This window comes from Alosa alosa, chromosome 13 (genome assembly GCF_017589495.1).
Source record: "Alosa alosa isolate M-15738 ecotype Scorff River chromosome 13, AALO_Geno_1.1, whole genome shotgun sequence".
NCBI lineage: Eukaryota > Metazoa > Chordata > Actinopteri > Clupeiformes > Clupeidae > Alosa > Alosa alosa.
Genome location: NC_063201.1, coordinates 5,999,266 through 6,012,335, shown reverse-complemented (window position 1 = coordinate 6,012,335; position 13,070 = coordinate 5,999,266). Strand labels below are relative to the sequence as shown.

The window sequence follows — 13,070 nt, the reverse complement described above, 5'->3', positions numbered from 1 at the left end:
GAAGTTAAGTTTGCGTAGTACAGTTTCGCTAAAAGCAGTTTATAGCCTAACCTGAAATGTATGTTTTCACGACCCATTTAAGTTACGGCGGGGAGTCGCCTGACAATGACGTAACGACGTAGTACATTGACAGTGGTGACGCCTGATCATTAAAAACTGCCATTAAAATGAACAGAAATGATCAATATCTCCACCGAGTACATGATGCGGTCGTAACGAGTTAGGCGAGGCATTCACCGCCCGGCTTGATACCCAAGCTTTAGAGAACGATCAATCAAATGTGTACTGTTTCAGACAGAAACATGTACAGTGTTTTTCTGCGAGTGTAGACAGCAGTAGACTCAGTTCACTGCCTTCACAGCTTCCGAGAACCCGCAAGCTAGCGAGCTAGCTTCATTGCTGCAGCCTGGACCGCTGAAACAACGCAGGGAGGCAACAAGCAGACAAGAGCGGAAGACACGTCGCAGTAGGCAGCATTGAATCCGTTGTGTTGCAAGGGCTGAGGCTGTGGCTGCCCCGGTAAGTTGGGTAGCTAGTATCACAGTTCAGTGGCGAACGTTTGTCAGTTGTTTATGAATCCTTTTCAAGTGGTTATAATTAAATCTGACCCTGTCTAAAATATTCGAGCATATTTCCATTTAGCCAGTGTTCGCTTGAAAGTATTTGCGGTGATTCATTACGGAGAATAATGGGCTTCACTGTTGAATGCTCATGCTTCCTGAGCTGGATGCATGTAGCATAATGCTGCACGCCTGGTTTTACTTAGCCCACAATACGTAACGGCAACAGTTAGCAAGACATTTGAGATCAAACACAAGTTGATCTTTAACGTGCATGTACCCACCTCTCCAGATCACTCTTATAGTGTAAACATGTTTAAAATCAGTGCTTCAGAGTGATGTCTTGGAGCAGATCAGACAGAATATGTACATTATCGACGTAGATGTCACATTGTTTGTCCACCGAACTCAAAATAAGAATTGTGAGGTTGTACAATTAATAGACAAAACGTTACGAGGAAAAATACATTTCCTTGTCCAAATATAGATTAAGTTTTGCAAATTACATTGTACCTTGCTTTTTTGTTTTGCAGGAAATACAGATGAAATTTTGAAAACACACCAGCCACTGGCGTGTGAGGCCAGCTGTCTTGCAGACAGGACAATAAATACTCATTTTCTCACACACGTACACACACGTTTCAATCAGCTGTCTTTTGGTGCTCTAAGCCCAATGGCAAGCAGGAGGAAGTCTACGACCCCATGCATGGTCCTGCCGTCAGATGTGGTTGAGCAGGACCCAGAGATGGAGGCCATGGATGCAAGTGAGGGATCCGGGATTGGGATCACAGAGGCGGGACCTACGGAGGGAGCTGTCCCACCAGCTGACCTGGAGCCAGGTGAGTGCCTGTAGTGAATACCACTGGATAACATAATTTCAGTAGTCTTTTTGGTGGTTTCCAGTTTGTATGCAGGTTTATGGAGGGGTCAAGAGGATGCATTGCAGATTTATAGTTAAATGTTTTTCCTTGTTTTCAGCTGTCTGCGGTATTAACTCTTTGATATATTACTAGTGTATATATAACAGTATGGACAGTTAATATTAAATTATTTCGCTAATTATTAAATACCATGTTGCAATTGTATTCCAGAGCATGATGGACGCCATTACACCGGTGAGGACAGCTTTGCCCGCATGAAACGCCAAAGTCAAACTGGTGTCTTGGATCCTTCACCCCCAGACCTCACATATGAGGGTGGCTTCTCTCAGCCTGACATGGAGGACAGCGAAGACCCATCAGTGTCCAGCATTTCGCTCAGCAAGACTCCGATCATGAAGATGAAGAGCAAATCGGAGCCCAAGAGGATTGCGGTGTCGGTGAAAGGCACGGATGAGGGTGACGCGGTGCCGGACAGCGACGGCGACCCCGAGCCCATGGACACCACGTCGTCCGTGGTGGCTCCCATACCTGCTGAGATGCTCAGCCAAATCCCGATGGATCCAACCAAGTCCAACATCCTCGTCAACATTCCCAGCCCGCTGGTTGCCGACGGCAAGAAGACGGTGCTCAACCAGGCCACGGTGCTTCCTGCGGGCCTGGCACAGGTGCTCTCCGCCCTGCAGGCTCAGCAGAGTGCCCAGGCTCAGCTTCTGATCCCAGTGAGCAGCATCCCCACCTACAACTCTGCCATGGACACCAACACGGTCCTGGTGAACACCTACAAAAAGTTCCCTTATCCCTCTGTGTCGGAGATCATGGGGCTGTCTGCTCAGACCAAGTTCAGCGAGGAGCAGATCAAAATCTGGTTCTCGGCCCAGCGACTGAAACACGGCGTGAGCTGGACACCGGAGGAAGTGGAGGAGGCCAGACGGAAGCAGTTCAACGGCACGGTGCACACAGTGCCGCAGACCATCACGGTCATCCCGGCTCATCACCTCTCGGCCACCAACGGCTTGCAGTCCATCCTGCAGACGTGCCAGATAGTGGGGCAGCCGGGTCTGGTCTTGACCCAGATGGGCACAGCCAACAGCCTGCCGGTCACCACCCCTATAACGTTGACCGTGGCAGGGGTCCCCACTCAAGCCCAGGCCCCCAAGGTCATCAGCTGCCAGGCCAGCCCTGCAGTGAGCGAGACCAAGAGAGCTACAACTGTCCAGCCCCCATCCCTTACCCCACAGGAGAACTCGGCCCTCAGCGCAGACCACTTTGGCATGAGGCCTAAGAAGTCCAAGGAGCAGCTGGCCGAGCTAAAGGCCAGTTACCTAAAGAACCAGTTTGCCAGCGATGCAGAGATCGCTCGCTTGATGAAACTCACCAACCTGACTAAGGGCGAAATCAAGAAGTGGTTCAGTGACACGCGCTACAACCAGCGTAACTCCAAAAACAGTCATGTCATAGTTTTCCATGAGAACACTCGGTCTAACAGCAACAGTGGTCCCATCGTCATTGATTCCAGTGACGAGACACCTCAGTCCCCCATCCCCTCACCCGTCAAGGAAAAGGAGACACGTGCAAAGACCTGGAACCCTTTCCCCGATTTCACGCTGCAGAAGTTCAAAGAGAAGACTCCTGAGCAGCTAGTGGTTTTGGAGGAGAGCTATCAGAAATGTGACACGCCCACGGACGATGAGCTCAATAGACTAAGGGCAGAAACGAAACTGACCAGGCGAGAGATTGACGCCTGGTTCACCGAGAAGCGGAAATCCCCATCGGTGGTAGCAGCAGCAGCAGCAGCAGCAGACCAGACCGACCCGAAAGCGGATAAGTCCGAGGGAGAGTCCCGGAAGGGGAGCCAGACTCCCCCGGGAGCGAGACGTTCCAGCAAAGACAAAGTCACAAAGAAAACCCCCGAGCAGTTGCACGTTCTGAAGAGTGCCTTTGTGCGCACGCAGTGGCCGACCACCGAAGAGTACGACAAACTGGCCGAGGAGAGCGGTTTGCCGAGGTCGTACATAGTCAACTGGTTCGGGGACACCCGCTACGCCTGGAAAAACGGGAATCTCAAGTGGTATTTTTACTACCTGAACGGAAACGTTGAGGGCATGAACGGGAACAAGAGCAGGAAGAGGAGAGTGCGGAATCGGGGCTGGGGTCGGTCCCGCAGCCGGAAGCCCAAGAAGAGCGTCGACCCCGAGAAGCCCCCTCCAATCAAGTTCAAGTCCGGCAAAGACATGCTCAAAGAGTACTACCTAAAGCACAAGTTCCTCAATGAGCAGGACCTGGACGAGCTGGTGGCCAAGTCGAACATGAGTTACGAGCAGGTCCGGGAGTGGTTCACCGAGATCCGACGGAAAGTGGATGCAGGTGTGGATCCCTTCGCCGAAGCAGGAGGTGTGGACGAGCCCGAGGAGGAGGAGGAGGAAGAGGAGGAGTCGCAAGGGGAAAACGAGACGACTGCCGAAGAAGCCGAGAGTACCGCTGCCGGTGGTGGGGAGGGAGATGGGGAGGGGGAGGGGGGCGAGGAAGGTGAGGCGGGCGAGGAAGACGACGATGACGACACTGACGACAGTGAAACCTGGAAGCCTCCACAGAGCATCAGAAAAACGGAGTCGGCTGCCGAGGAGCAGTGAAAGGGCTCAATTGGCGGTTGGTTGTCGAAGGATACAGCACATGTTTAAGTTCAGTATACTGTCAGTGTGATTTGAGAAGCACTGCCTGACTGAGACTCCCACTTTTACCTGCCACCCATTCACACCTTGCACCTTACACACCTAATCATTCAAGCATTTTAGGCCTGTGTTAGTATTTGCGCTTTGAAGTTAATGACAAAAATTTGAGCAAAAAAGAAATATAACCGAAATGGACACTGATGGTCAAAAATCCACTCTAACCGGAGTAGCAGTATTTCAACAACATGAAGAATTCTATCCAATTAGAGTATCTGATAAAGCAGAATCAGCACATTTCTCACACACGTAATTAAATTATAATTACTAAGTGTATTTTGAATCCCCCTGAAGAACAGCGTTGCTTATGTACTGAAAAGAGGCATGAGGGGAAGGATTTACTGTAAAGGGTTTGTTTATTGCTTATTTGCAAGGAGGACCTGTGGTGCCAAAGCTACTCTGTTGAATGTTCTGGTCCCCTCTGCTGTTGCTGTTACAAGAGGTGTCCACCAGGGGAGTATGCATGGTTTGTGTGATCTCCAGAGGTGCTGGGAGGTCGACACATAATTAGGCACTTTGTCAACCACTTGTGTTATTTAATAGTGGTTTTAAAAAGAAAGACACTTGACTAGCCACCTTAATTCTCAACAGCCATCTGATGGTTTTGAGAGACCAAACATTAACATAAAATGATGTATCAAGAAAAGAAAAAAAACACACATTTCGCCTCTGGTGCCCTATGTAGCTGTTGAGTGGCTAAGAGGAGATGACCACATATACCCTTACCCCACCATATACTGACAATGATCTGTAAAGTGAAACAGCACAACCAACAAACAACCAATGAAGAGCTGTGGCTATAGCTGCTTGTAGTCTATCAGACCTGCACTATGTGGATGGTATTTTTAATCTTCTTAATTGCCCTGTGTCTTTGTGGTTTTTTTTATTACGATAATCATGTAAAACAGTACTTGCCTAGTGCCTGTGTGTAAGGGGGAGTGGAGCCGACTTGTGGACTCTAATATTTTTTTTTTCAACTGGACTGTTTCAAAGCCAGTCTTTTCTAATTTGTGTCTAAATTGCATGTCGCCTTTTATTGTTTTGCGCAAAGTAGTATGCAGGGCTGTACAACCCTTATCTCTTCTCCTCCTCCTCTTCGTCTTTTGTACAACCCTTATCTCTTCTCCTCCTCCTCTTCGTCTTCTAGTTTCCCTTCCTTCTCTTGTCTTCAAAAGCCACACCCAAGATCTACTTTTATGTGTGTTTCTGCGTGTGTGTTCTAATGGTATTGATCTATTCAACTAGATGAAAATAATCCTGCAAAACCAGTTAAAATATCTGTTAGGAATATTGTTTCAACTACATAATTAAGAAGTTTTCATCCAGAAAATCAATATAATTGCCTTGAAGACACGTTTACGTGCATCACAGTAGAGTTTTACTGGGATTTATTACCTAAAAGTGATAGAGTAAAACCTCTTTACCATGCAGCATGGTATAGACCTTTGATTTCCGTTTTATGTGCATGAAAAACATTACTAGTATTGGCATTACTAGAAATTGGAAACACTGATCCCAAGTACAGCATGCAATAACTTTTAGTTAGTCACAGGATAAAGGTTTGCTCATTTTGTACATACAGTCTTTTATGCTCCCAAATTTTACAAGTAGTTTTTAATAGTTTTATATATGTTTATATTTATGATGATAAAATCCACCTTGAATTTACTCAATTAGTTTTACGGTATGCTGTGGATGATTGGACATAATCCGTGCAGACTGGCTACTTTGCACCTTTTCAAAAGATGAATTGATGTAGATTCAGCCGCGAAGTTGAACTGGTTTTAAATCATTTCAGTTTTTAGTTTAGCCTCTGAGTGCAATGTAGATTTCCCTTTAACCATACTACCATATTGTGCAGTTGAGGTAATGAGTGTGTGTGGTGGTAAGTACGGTCATAACATAGTCAATAATAATTTTAACCCTTTGTGTCCTATTTCTCAACCTAGAAGTTCTCTGGTTTCGCAAGCTTGTTCTCTAGTTTGATCATTAGTTGCTTCTAGAAACACTTTATTTTAGTAATGTGTGTGTCAGTGCAGAAAAAATTGGTGGGTTTTAATGAAATGTACCTGTTAGCTTTTCAACAGTCATTTCACACTGACCACATTGGTACTAGACTTAAGACTAGTAATGTACTTGTTAACAGTTATCAGTGTGGAATCTAATGCCTCATTGCATTTTAGTTCAGACAGCTCAGCAAAGTTACAGAGAACCTGAAGCTATCACTGAAGTGTTACTGGTTTCACTGTCATTGATTTGAATGAGCCTGGATGGATATTCTGTAGGCACCTCTGCTGTCAGTGTCAAAAGCTTTATTCCCCTGAGCCATAGGCCTTGTGCAATGTTATTAATTTAAATTGAATTGTCCTTCTAGGCTGTGGCTTGATTTAGACAAAAATATATATTTTATACTTGTTTGAGGATCAAACAAATAAATTTGAATGAAAAAAGTATTTGTCTTCATTGTGCAGATTGATTTAAATGTTTAGAAGCAGACTATGGCCTTATTTACAGAGGTGGACCAGTTCAAGAGTAGGAACCGTTTTTCGCTGACATGTTTCCACACGGATTAATTTAGGTTGAACATAGCATGCGGCAGCGGCACTGCCGTGTACACGGAGCAGGGTGAACATGATGAACTTGGTCGTATTGAATGTACTTCATACGACCAATTTTTTAATGAGTTAATGTCACCGTTTATACATGGAGATTTTGGGCAGCACCTTTGATGATTCCGTGTTTGAGGAATCAAGAAACAGGGTGTCGACAGTTCTCCCAACTTACAACGCTAAGTTCTGTGAAGCTCAGGTAAGTTTTGTTAGATGTAGCCTACGATAACTGATTATCTGATGTGTTGCCAGCGGTTGTATTACCTCAAGGAAAATACAGTGCAGTAAAATGACCTTCTCTTCCAATTAAGTGGTTCTGTGAAGATGCCGATACAGAGGATATGTTGGAGAAACAGAAAGTCTACAAATTTCGGGCCGACCTGGCATACAGACGGAAACAGTACCAGGCAAGCACCGGGCTAGATGCCCATCCGCGAGCGAGATGTCATTTTTTTATTTGTTTGTACAGATTTTAATAAAGCATATTAAATGTGACAATTTTTGTTGTTTCTCAATATATTGTACCCAGGCAGCCTTAGGTGACTACACAACGTGCCTGTCATTTATCCCTGATGGGAATATGTCCATCAGGCGGGATGTACTTGAGGGTATTGCGCGTTGCAGTTATCAACTTGACAGACGAGAGCAAGCTCAGGAAATAACGGAAAAACTTGTAAGTGGGCATGATAACCTATTCTCTTGCACCAGCAATATTTTGTTTACTTTTTTTCATTATGATCTTGTTACACTCGGCCAGAGGGGAAGGCACTGTGTTTTGGTTGGTAGGGACTACTGTTCCTCAAATCAGCCAGCTGTACACTTACACTGACAAAATCAGAGCTCTAGATTATGTGGCTAGTCTCCCATGCAACTGCACGGGACAAGTGGAGTTGAAACACTACGGGGACAAAATTAGCCAAATGTTCCAGGTTTGCTAGTAAACTGTGCTGGACCAGAGTATGCAGAATGCATGTTTTTTATTTGCTTTGTTTTTCTGTGTAAATACCTGTGGAATCAAACACTCACAGAAGGTTATAAAGTATTTTGTATGGATGACGGAACAAACATGATGCTGTTTTTTTGACTAACTTATAGAGGAAAGAGGCATCAAACACCTGCCACCTCACCTGCGTCCTACAAATGGAACTGAGTATCTCGGAGCGTTTCGGTGATGCCCGGTCTGCTGTCGTGGCCCTGCAGCAGCTCTGCTCCCTGCATCCTTTCAACCCCTGGCACTGGCACAAGCTGGCCTCCGTCTGCCACACTCTACTGAACACCGCTCACGCCACCCCTTCACCGAGCCCAGTCACTGGGCCTTTGAGGCTGGAGGAGGGGGGGGTGCCCACGGACCCTCAGAGAGAGGAGAAGGAGCTCTGGCTAAAGGCCTGCATGGGCTTTATTCGAACAAGGTGATTGTGCTTCTTTGATGCTCCTAATAGCTGCTTTACCTTAGACAGCCTTGTGAAATGTATGTTTGTATTTATTTGATTTCATATTATTTTTTTGTCTGTATTTGTGAATGGACCGTTGCGGCCAGAGGACAGGAGTAATATATGGTTATGCTCCCACAGAGGACAGGAGTAATATATGGTTATGCTCCCACAGAGGACAGGAGTAATATATGGTTATGCTCCCACAGAGGACAGGAGTAATATATGGTTATGCTCCCACAGAGGACAGGAGTAATATATGGTTATGCTCCCACAGACGACAGGGACAGGAGTAATATATGGTTATGCTCCCACAGAGGACAGGAGTAATATATGGTTATGCTCCCACAGAGGACAGGAGTAATATATGGTTATGCTCCCACAGAGGACAGGAGTAATATATGGTTATGCTCCCACAGAGGACAGGAGTAATATATGGTTATGCTCCCACAGGCTCCTGGTTGCCATTCTGCGGATCCAGCAGTCATCTTTCGTGCTGCAGACCAGCGAGCGAGTGGTTCTGGAGGCAGACGAGGCCTTGCAGCGGCTGCAGCCCTCGGAGAGCACGGTCCAGCTCATAGCCGAGGTCAGGCAGTATTTGCTAAAAGAAAACCTGGGAGTAAATTGCTCTGGGTATAGGTGCCAACATGAGTGCACTGCCGCTTTCTGTCAATTTCCCTTGTACAGCAGTGCAGAAATGTTTAAATGATAAGCATTCGATAAACAATGAATTTTATTGAGCAGTGCAGACAAAACTAGAACTGAATCATGATCTATGAGGCGGCTGTGAACGGGGTCAGTGGTAGTCTGTGGGGTTGTGTTGGAAACAGTGGAATGGAATCGAACGTCAAAAGCGCCACACTCATTAGAATGTCAAACTTGTCATCCAGTCGCTTGTCATCTGTTTTAAAATGATGCACAAGGCAACTTTCTGTTCCTGATTATTGTGGTTCTAACACGTTCCCATTTATATTGGGGCATATTTTGTTTTTCTGAAATGTTTTAATCATCAGTAGGTACATTGTCATAATCATCCAGTCAAACATGGAACAGGTTATGTGGTTGCCCAGCAACATTGCTGAAAAAGTTGCCCCATTTATAGTATTAGCAACTTTACAGCATGTCACTGTTTTTAATCACACAGACTAGAAAAATATCAATTACTTTGTTGCAGGTGTTGTCAGAAGATCTAAACCCAGAGAAAATGAGGGAAGAGAACCAGGATGGTGAAAGTCTGATTGGTCTCGGTGTTAAGGACTTTGAGGAGAGATGGTGGGACAAACTGGTGTATGCAGGTTTGCTAGGAGCAGAGGAGCAAGTCAATGCAGAAGAGTCTACACAAGAGGTCAGGTGACCGGGTGTCCTCATTGGGAGGCAACCGAATGTATTGACATTGGTACTTTACACATATACAATTACATACATATTTCATGTTTGTATGTCTCAGCAAAACCTCATGTGTTGAGATTGTGCAAATACATATTCATGAATGGTGCGTTTGGATTGTATTTTTAAAAAAAAATGTTTTCAGCCATATCATAAATTAATGTAAATTTTAATTTTTTCAAGTTCTGTAATAAAGAGTCTACCAAATGTCTTGTGCGTTTTTTACATTTAAGCAATAACAATTCATATCCATCATTAACTAAGTGACTAATGCAGAAAAGATATTGTAATACAATAATACGAAATGTATAGAATGATCTTGAGCACTACATTTCGTAATGAAGTGTCATTGCCTCATGCACAGGTCATCTTTGTGTTGTAGCCCAGCCTGCTGTCTGTGGAAAGAGGCGACTGTGTTTGTTGTTGTTGTTGTTGTTGTTGACGACGGCAGGTCGCCATGGCAGCGCTGATACACCATGATCCTTGGGGAAGGATGAGTGGCGCTGAGTGAGCAGCCACTGGAGCCTCGGCGGCAGAACAGTAGCAGGGCCAGGACTGGGGCCCCACTTATGCCTCAGGCCCGGTCCAGCCAGAGGCCCTGGGGGCAGTGCTTTGCTTGGGGCGGGCAACACTGTCTGATATCTAGACTGTGCTATAGTGAAGATGGGCTGGCCTTCAGGGCTGGGCAGTCTTGGGTCTTTTAGGACTTCACTGCTGAGGCATTGCCTGGTTACGGCTGTACCCTGGACAGCTGCTTCTAGTTCTGTGCTCGCGGAGTCAGAGGAGCTTATCGTGGATGGCTGGCTATTTAAACACTTGGTGTCCATGTACAAAGAGAGGCTGTTGAGGGCTTCGGCTGCAGGGAGCTCTTTCACTGGCAGAGAGGCAGCGTAGAGACGACGGAACTCCAAGTCGAATGGCTTGACCCCACTGCCCTTAAAGAGCATGGCCAGACTTCGGTGCACCCGCCAGGACAGCCAGGTGAAGCTGAAGAGGAGCACCAGTGAGGGAACAAATCATCTGTGATTAATAACACAGCCCGTGTGATAATCAATATAGTATTCTAATGCTGCATTCCAGAAAAGTCGGAAGTCTGGTATTTCCTAGTTCGATTCTCCCAATTTCATTCCAGAGAAACTCGGAGGTCAAGAATTCTGACCACCTATGGAGGAAAAAGTACAATGAAACGCGTCTCTCTCTCACTCTTGTTCCCACTTATAAACTCGGGAGCAAGACTATCTAACCTGACTTAAGTCGGAACTGAAGTCCGAGTCCGAGTTGTCTGGACTCTGGAATGCAGCATATAAGGCAAGACTGTGATAATAATGCTGTGGGGGAAACATGCTCCTCTATATTCAATTATTCTCAATATGTTCCCCCATAATATGTTGGTATAATAAACCATACACCACAGTCTGAAGTAAAATAATCATTAATAAATGTAATCATACAATCAATCAATATAATCAACTATTCCCCAAAATGTTGACTCCATGGCCACAGACTTGATCTAAAGGACAATGATAATGGCAGTTTCATTGGTACCTGTATGATCCAACAAGCACCTGTGTGCAGTCAGCAATGATGAACTTTTCTTGAATCTGTCCTTTGAATTTTTTTCCAGACTTGGCACAGTAAGTCTGCCCCGGGACACTACGTACAGACATCTTCTGCAGGACAAAGTGTACTTGTCAGCCATTCTTAACTTTAGAAATTGAATTGAATAGCCACATCTCTCTCATATTAATATGCCAATATTAGCCTATATATTTAATGCTGTGATATTAACTGGTGAATCAGGGGTGAGACATTTTCATGCACTAAATATTAAATAAATGAATTGTTTTTGCTTTAAATGGACAGGCAACTCACTGGGATATGAGAGGCGTTGATCTGTAGATTGTTGCACATCTCCAGAAAAATGGGAAGGTTCAGATGGTCTAGCAGTAGGTAGACGGAAACATTGCGTTTCCGCATCGCTTCCAGTATGTCACAGAAAATCTCTATGTCACTGAAGGTGTCCATGACTATGGCTAGAACCTGGACGCAGAGATTATCAACTAGTCTTAGATTTGAATATCTGTGTGTAGTTGAGAGGTTTGGTGTGGTGAGATGAGAATATTGCAACTTACCTTGGTGGCTTCGTTAATAAACTGACGCAACATATCTTTCATGCTTGACCCGTTGGTTTGGAAGTGCACATCAACAGCGGGGATCCCCTGCAGGTGATCAATCGAGTCTTCCGATGGCCAGCCATGGTCCAATTCTGGTGGGGACCCTTCTGTGGCTGACGGTAAATATGTCTGGCTCGAGTCAGAGTCTGTCTCCGGTCCATGACTATGATCTTCACCGTCCTTTGAGATGCCTGTGTCTGATACATTTCCTAGGATGTAGTTTTTCTCCCGTCTAGACAAGAAGTCGACTTCTCCATCTTCGGTTAGGACCTCCTTATAGGCACCCAGACCTCCATTCAACAATGCGTCAGTAGCTAGTCGAGCGCTCTCGCTGTGGCTGAGGTCAAGGGGGGCGCTGGTCTCCTGAAGAGACAGACATTGCATACCCAGTAGTCGTCTCCTCACTTTGCCCACTGGTTTGGGTTGAAAAAAAGAGCCCCAATCTTTTTTCGGCTCCATGATTACTTCCAATTGGAACACACACTTGTTCTTCTGAAATGTGTCCTATAGATCATTGTATTTTAATCAAGGAAACCAGGACTATCTTTGCCGTATTCTGCTCACTGAAGAACCTGTTCAGTACAGCCACGAAGAACACTGTGTACAGCCAATCAAGGCTGTACCAAGGCATTACCAAACCAACTATTGTCATCACGCCTCGGGTCTGCGGGTGGGGTCGAGATGAGAAAGTGAACAGGTGACGCGCTCGGGGGAACTGTGAGAACGCATTAATACATTCCAGCCCGCCACAGTGTGTGACTTTACTGAACATTGGCTGTCAGGTATCTCCTTTCTGGAGGCTGTTGGAAGGTTTTCACAAGTTCAATTCACTGCTCCCCACCTTAGCCAGAAGGTGAACATTTTTATGTTTACAGTTAATGAAACGTTAGGGAAGACACAGCCAGTGTGCATTTACTTTCCCCCCATCGTAGTTTATCCAGACTTCTATGTCAATTTCCTTGCACCAGAGACTTTTTCTCTCTCACTCACTCGCACGCACACACACACCTGAGGAATAGTATTGTTCTGCCAGATAGTGAATGGATCAGTGCACATCCTATTTGCCCGTACGTACTTGACACTGCCAGAGGTTGTGTAACTCTTAAACTGCGCAAACACAAAACACACAGTAGACATAAGCATTTAAAAACCAATGGCTAGAAAAGTTTATTTACAATACAGCAATAAACTACATCAAGTTACTCTCAAATAAATTAAAAAAGCAAAAGCATTTTGGGCACAAAAAAACCTGTGCTCTTGTATTAATCTGTGGGGCAGAATGCCCAAATCAATATTCCTATGTG

The 13,070-nt window shown here is 45.4% G+C and overlaps 4 protein-coding genes across 5 annotated transcripts in view; 2 read left to right on the top strand and 2 right to left on the bottom strand.

The window, feature by feature from the left end:
* Window positions 1-134: 134 nt before the first annotated feature.
* LOC125305757 (zinc fingers and homeoboxes protein 1-like) lies at window positions 135-6,604 on the top strand. Its single transcript, XM_048260690.1, has 3 exons — window positions 135-519; window positions 1,094-1,399; window positions 1,652-6,604. Exons 2-3 carry the CDS (start codon window positions 1,234-1,236, stop codon window positions 4,069-4,071), a joined length of 2,586 nt encoding a protein of 861 aa, XP_048116647.1. The 5' UTR covers window positions 135-519; window positions 1,094-1,233; the 3' UTR covers window positions 4,072-6,604.
* A 152-nt stretch (window positions 6,605-6,756) lies between these two features.
* Window positions 6,757-9,799, top strand: zgc:101716 (uncharacterized protein LOC492784 homolog). Its single transcript, XM_048260692.1, has 6 exons — window positions 6,757-6,975; window positions 7,088-7,183; window positions 7,306-7,449; window positions 7,872-8,185; window positions 8,660-8,792; window positions 9,381-9,799. Exons 1-6 carry the CDS (start codon window positions 6,871-6,873, stop codon window positions 9,558-9,560), a joined length of 972 nt encoding a protein of 323 aa, XP_048116649.1. The 5' UTR covers window positions 6,757-6,870; the 3' UTR covers window positions 9,561-9,799.
* On the bottom strand, window positions 9,743-12,866 carry LOC125305758 (protein FAM83A). The gene is made up of 4 exons (XM_048260691.1): window positions 11,725-12,866; window positions 11,465-11,632; window positions 11,138-11,262; window positions 9,743-10,579 (listed from the first exon to the last, which is right to left on the bottom strand). Exons 1-4 carry the CDS (start codon window positions 12,223-12,225, stop codon window positions 9,958-9,960), a joined length of 1,416 nt encoding a protein of 471 aa, XP_048116648.1. The 5' UTR covers window positions 12,226-12,866; the 3' UTR covers window positions 9,743-9,957.
* A 48-nt stretch (window positions 12,867-12,914) lies between these two features.
* tbc1d31 (TBC1 domain family, member 31) overlaps window positions 12,915-13,070 on the bottom strand; it is a 13,817-nt gene continuing 13,661 nt past the window's right edge. For both annotated transcript variants that reach the window (XM_048260688.1, XM_048260689.1), the window contains exon 22: window positions 12,915-13,070. This exon is cut by the window's right edge and continues 362 nt beyond it. The gene's annotated coding sequence lies outside the window, so the exon portion shown is untranslated.

Excerpts from the sequence above, each read along its gene's own strand:
- zgc:101716 (XM_048260692.1), top strand. The coding sequence starts at position 6,871 with ATGGAGATTTTGGGCAGCACCTTTGATGATTCCGTGTTTGAGGAATCA. Across the intron at positions 6,976-7,087 it reads CTAAGTTCTGTGAAGCTCAG|TGGTTCTGTGAAGATGCCGA; the intron begins GTAAGTTTTGTT and ends CTTCCAATTAAG. Across the intron at positions 8,793-9,380 it reads CGGTCCAGCTCATAGCCGAG|GTGTTGTCAGAAGATCTAAA; the intron begins GTCAGGCAGTAT and ends ACTTTGTTGCAG.
- LOC125305757 (XM_048260690.1), top strand. The coding sequence starts at position 1,234 with ATGGCAAGCAGGAGGAAGTCTACGACCCCATGCATGGTCCTGCCGTCA. Across the intron at positions 1,400-1,651 it reads ACCAGCTGACCTGGAGCCAG|AGCATGATGGACGCCATTAC; the intron begins GTGAGTGCCTGT and ends ATTGTATTCCAG.
- LOC125305758 (XM_048260691.1), bottom strand. The coding sequence starts at position 12,225 with ATGGAGCCGAAAAAAGATTGGGGCTCTTTTTTTCAACCCAAACCAGTG. Across the intron at positions 11,633-11,724 it reads TTATTAACGAAGCCACCAAG|GTTCTAGCCATAGTCATGGA; the intron begins GTAAGTTGCAAT and ends CTCTGCGTCCAG. Across the intron at positions 11,263-11,464 it reads TCAACGCCTCTCATATCCCA|AAGATGTCTGTACGTAGTGT; the intron begins GTGAGTTGCCTG and ends TTTGTCCTGCAG.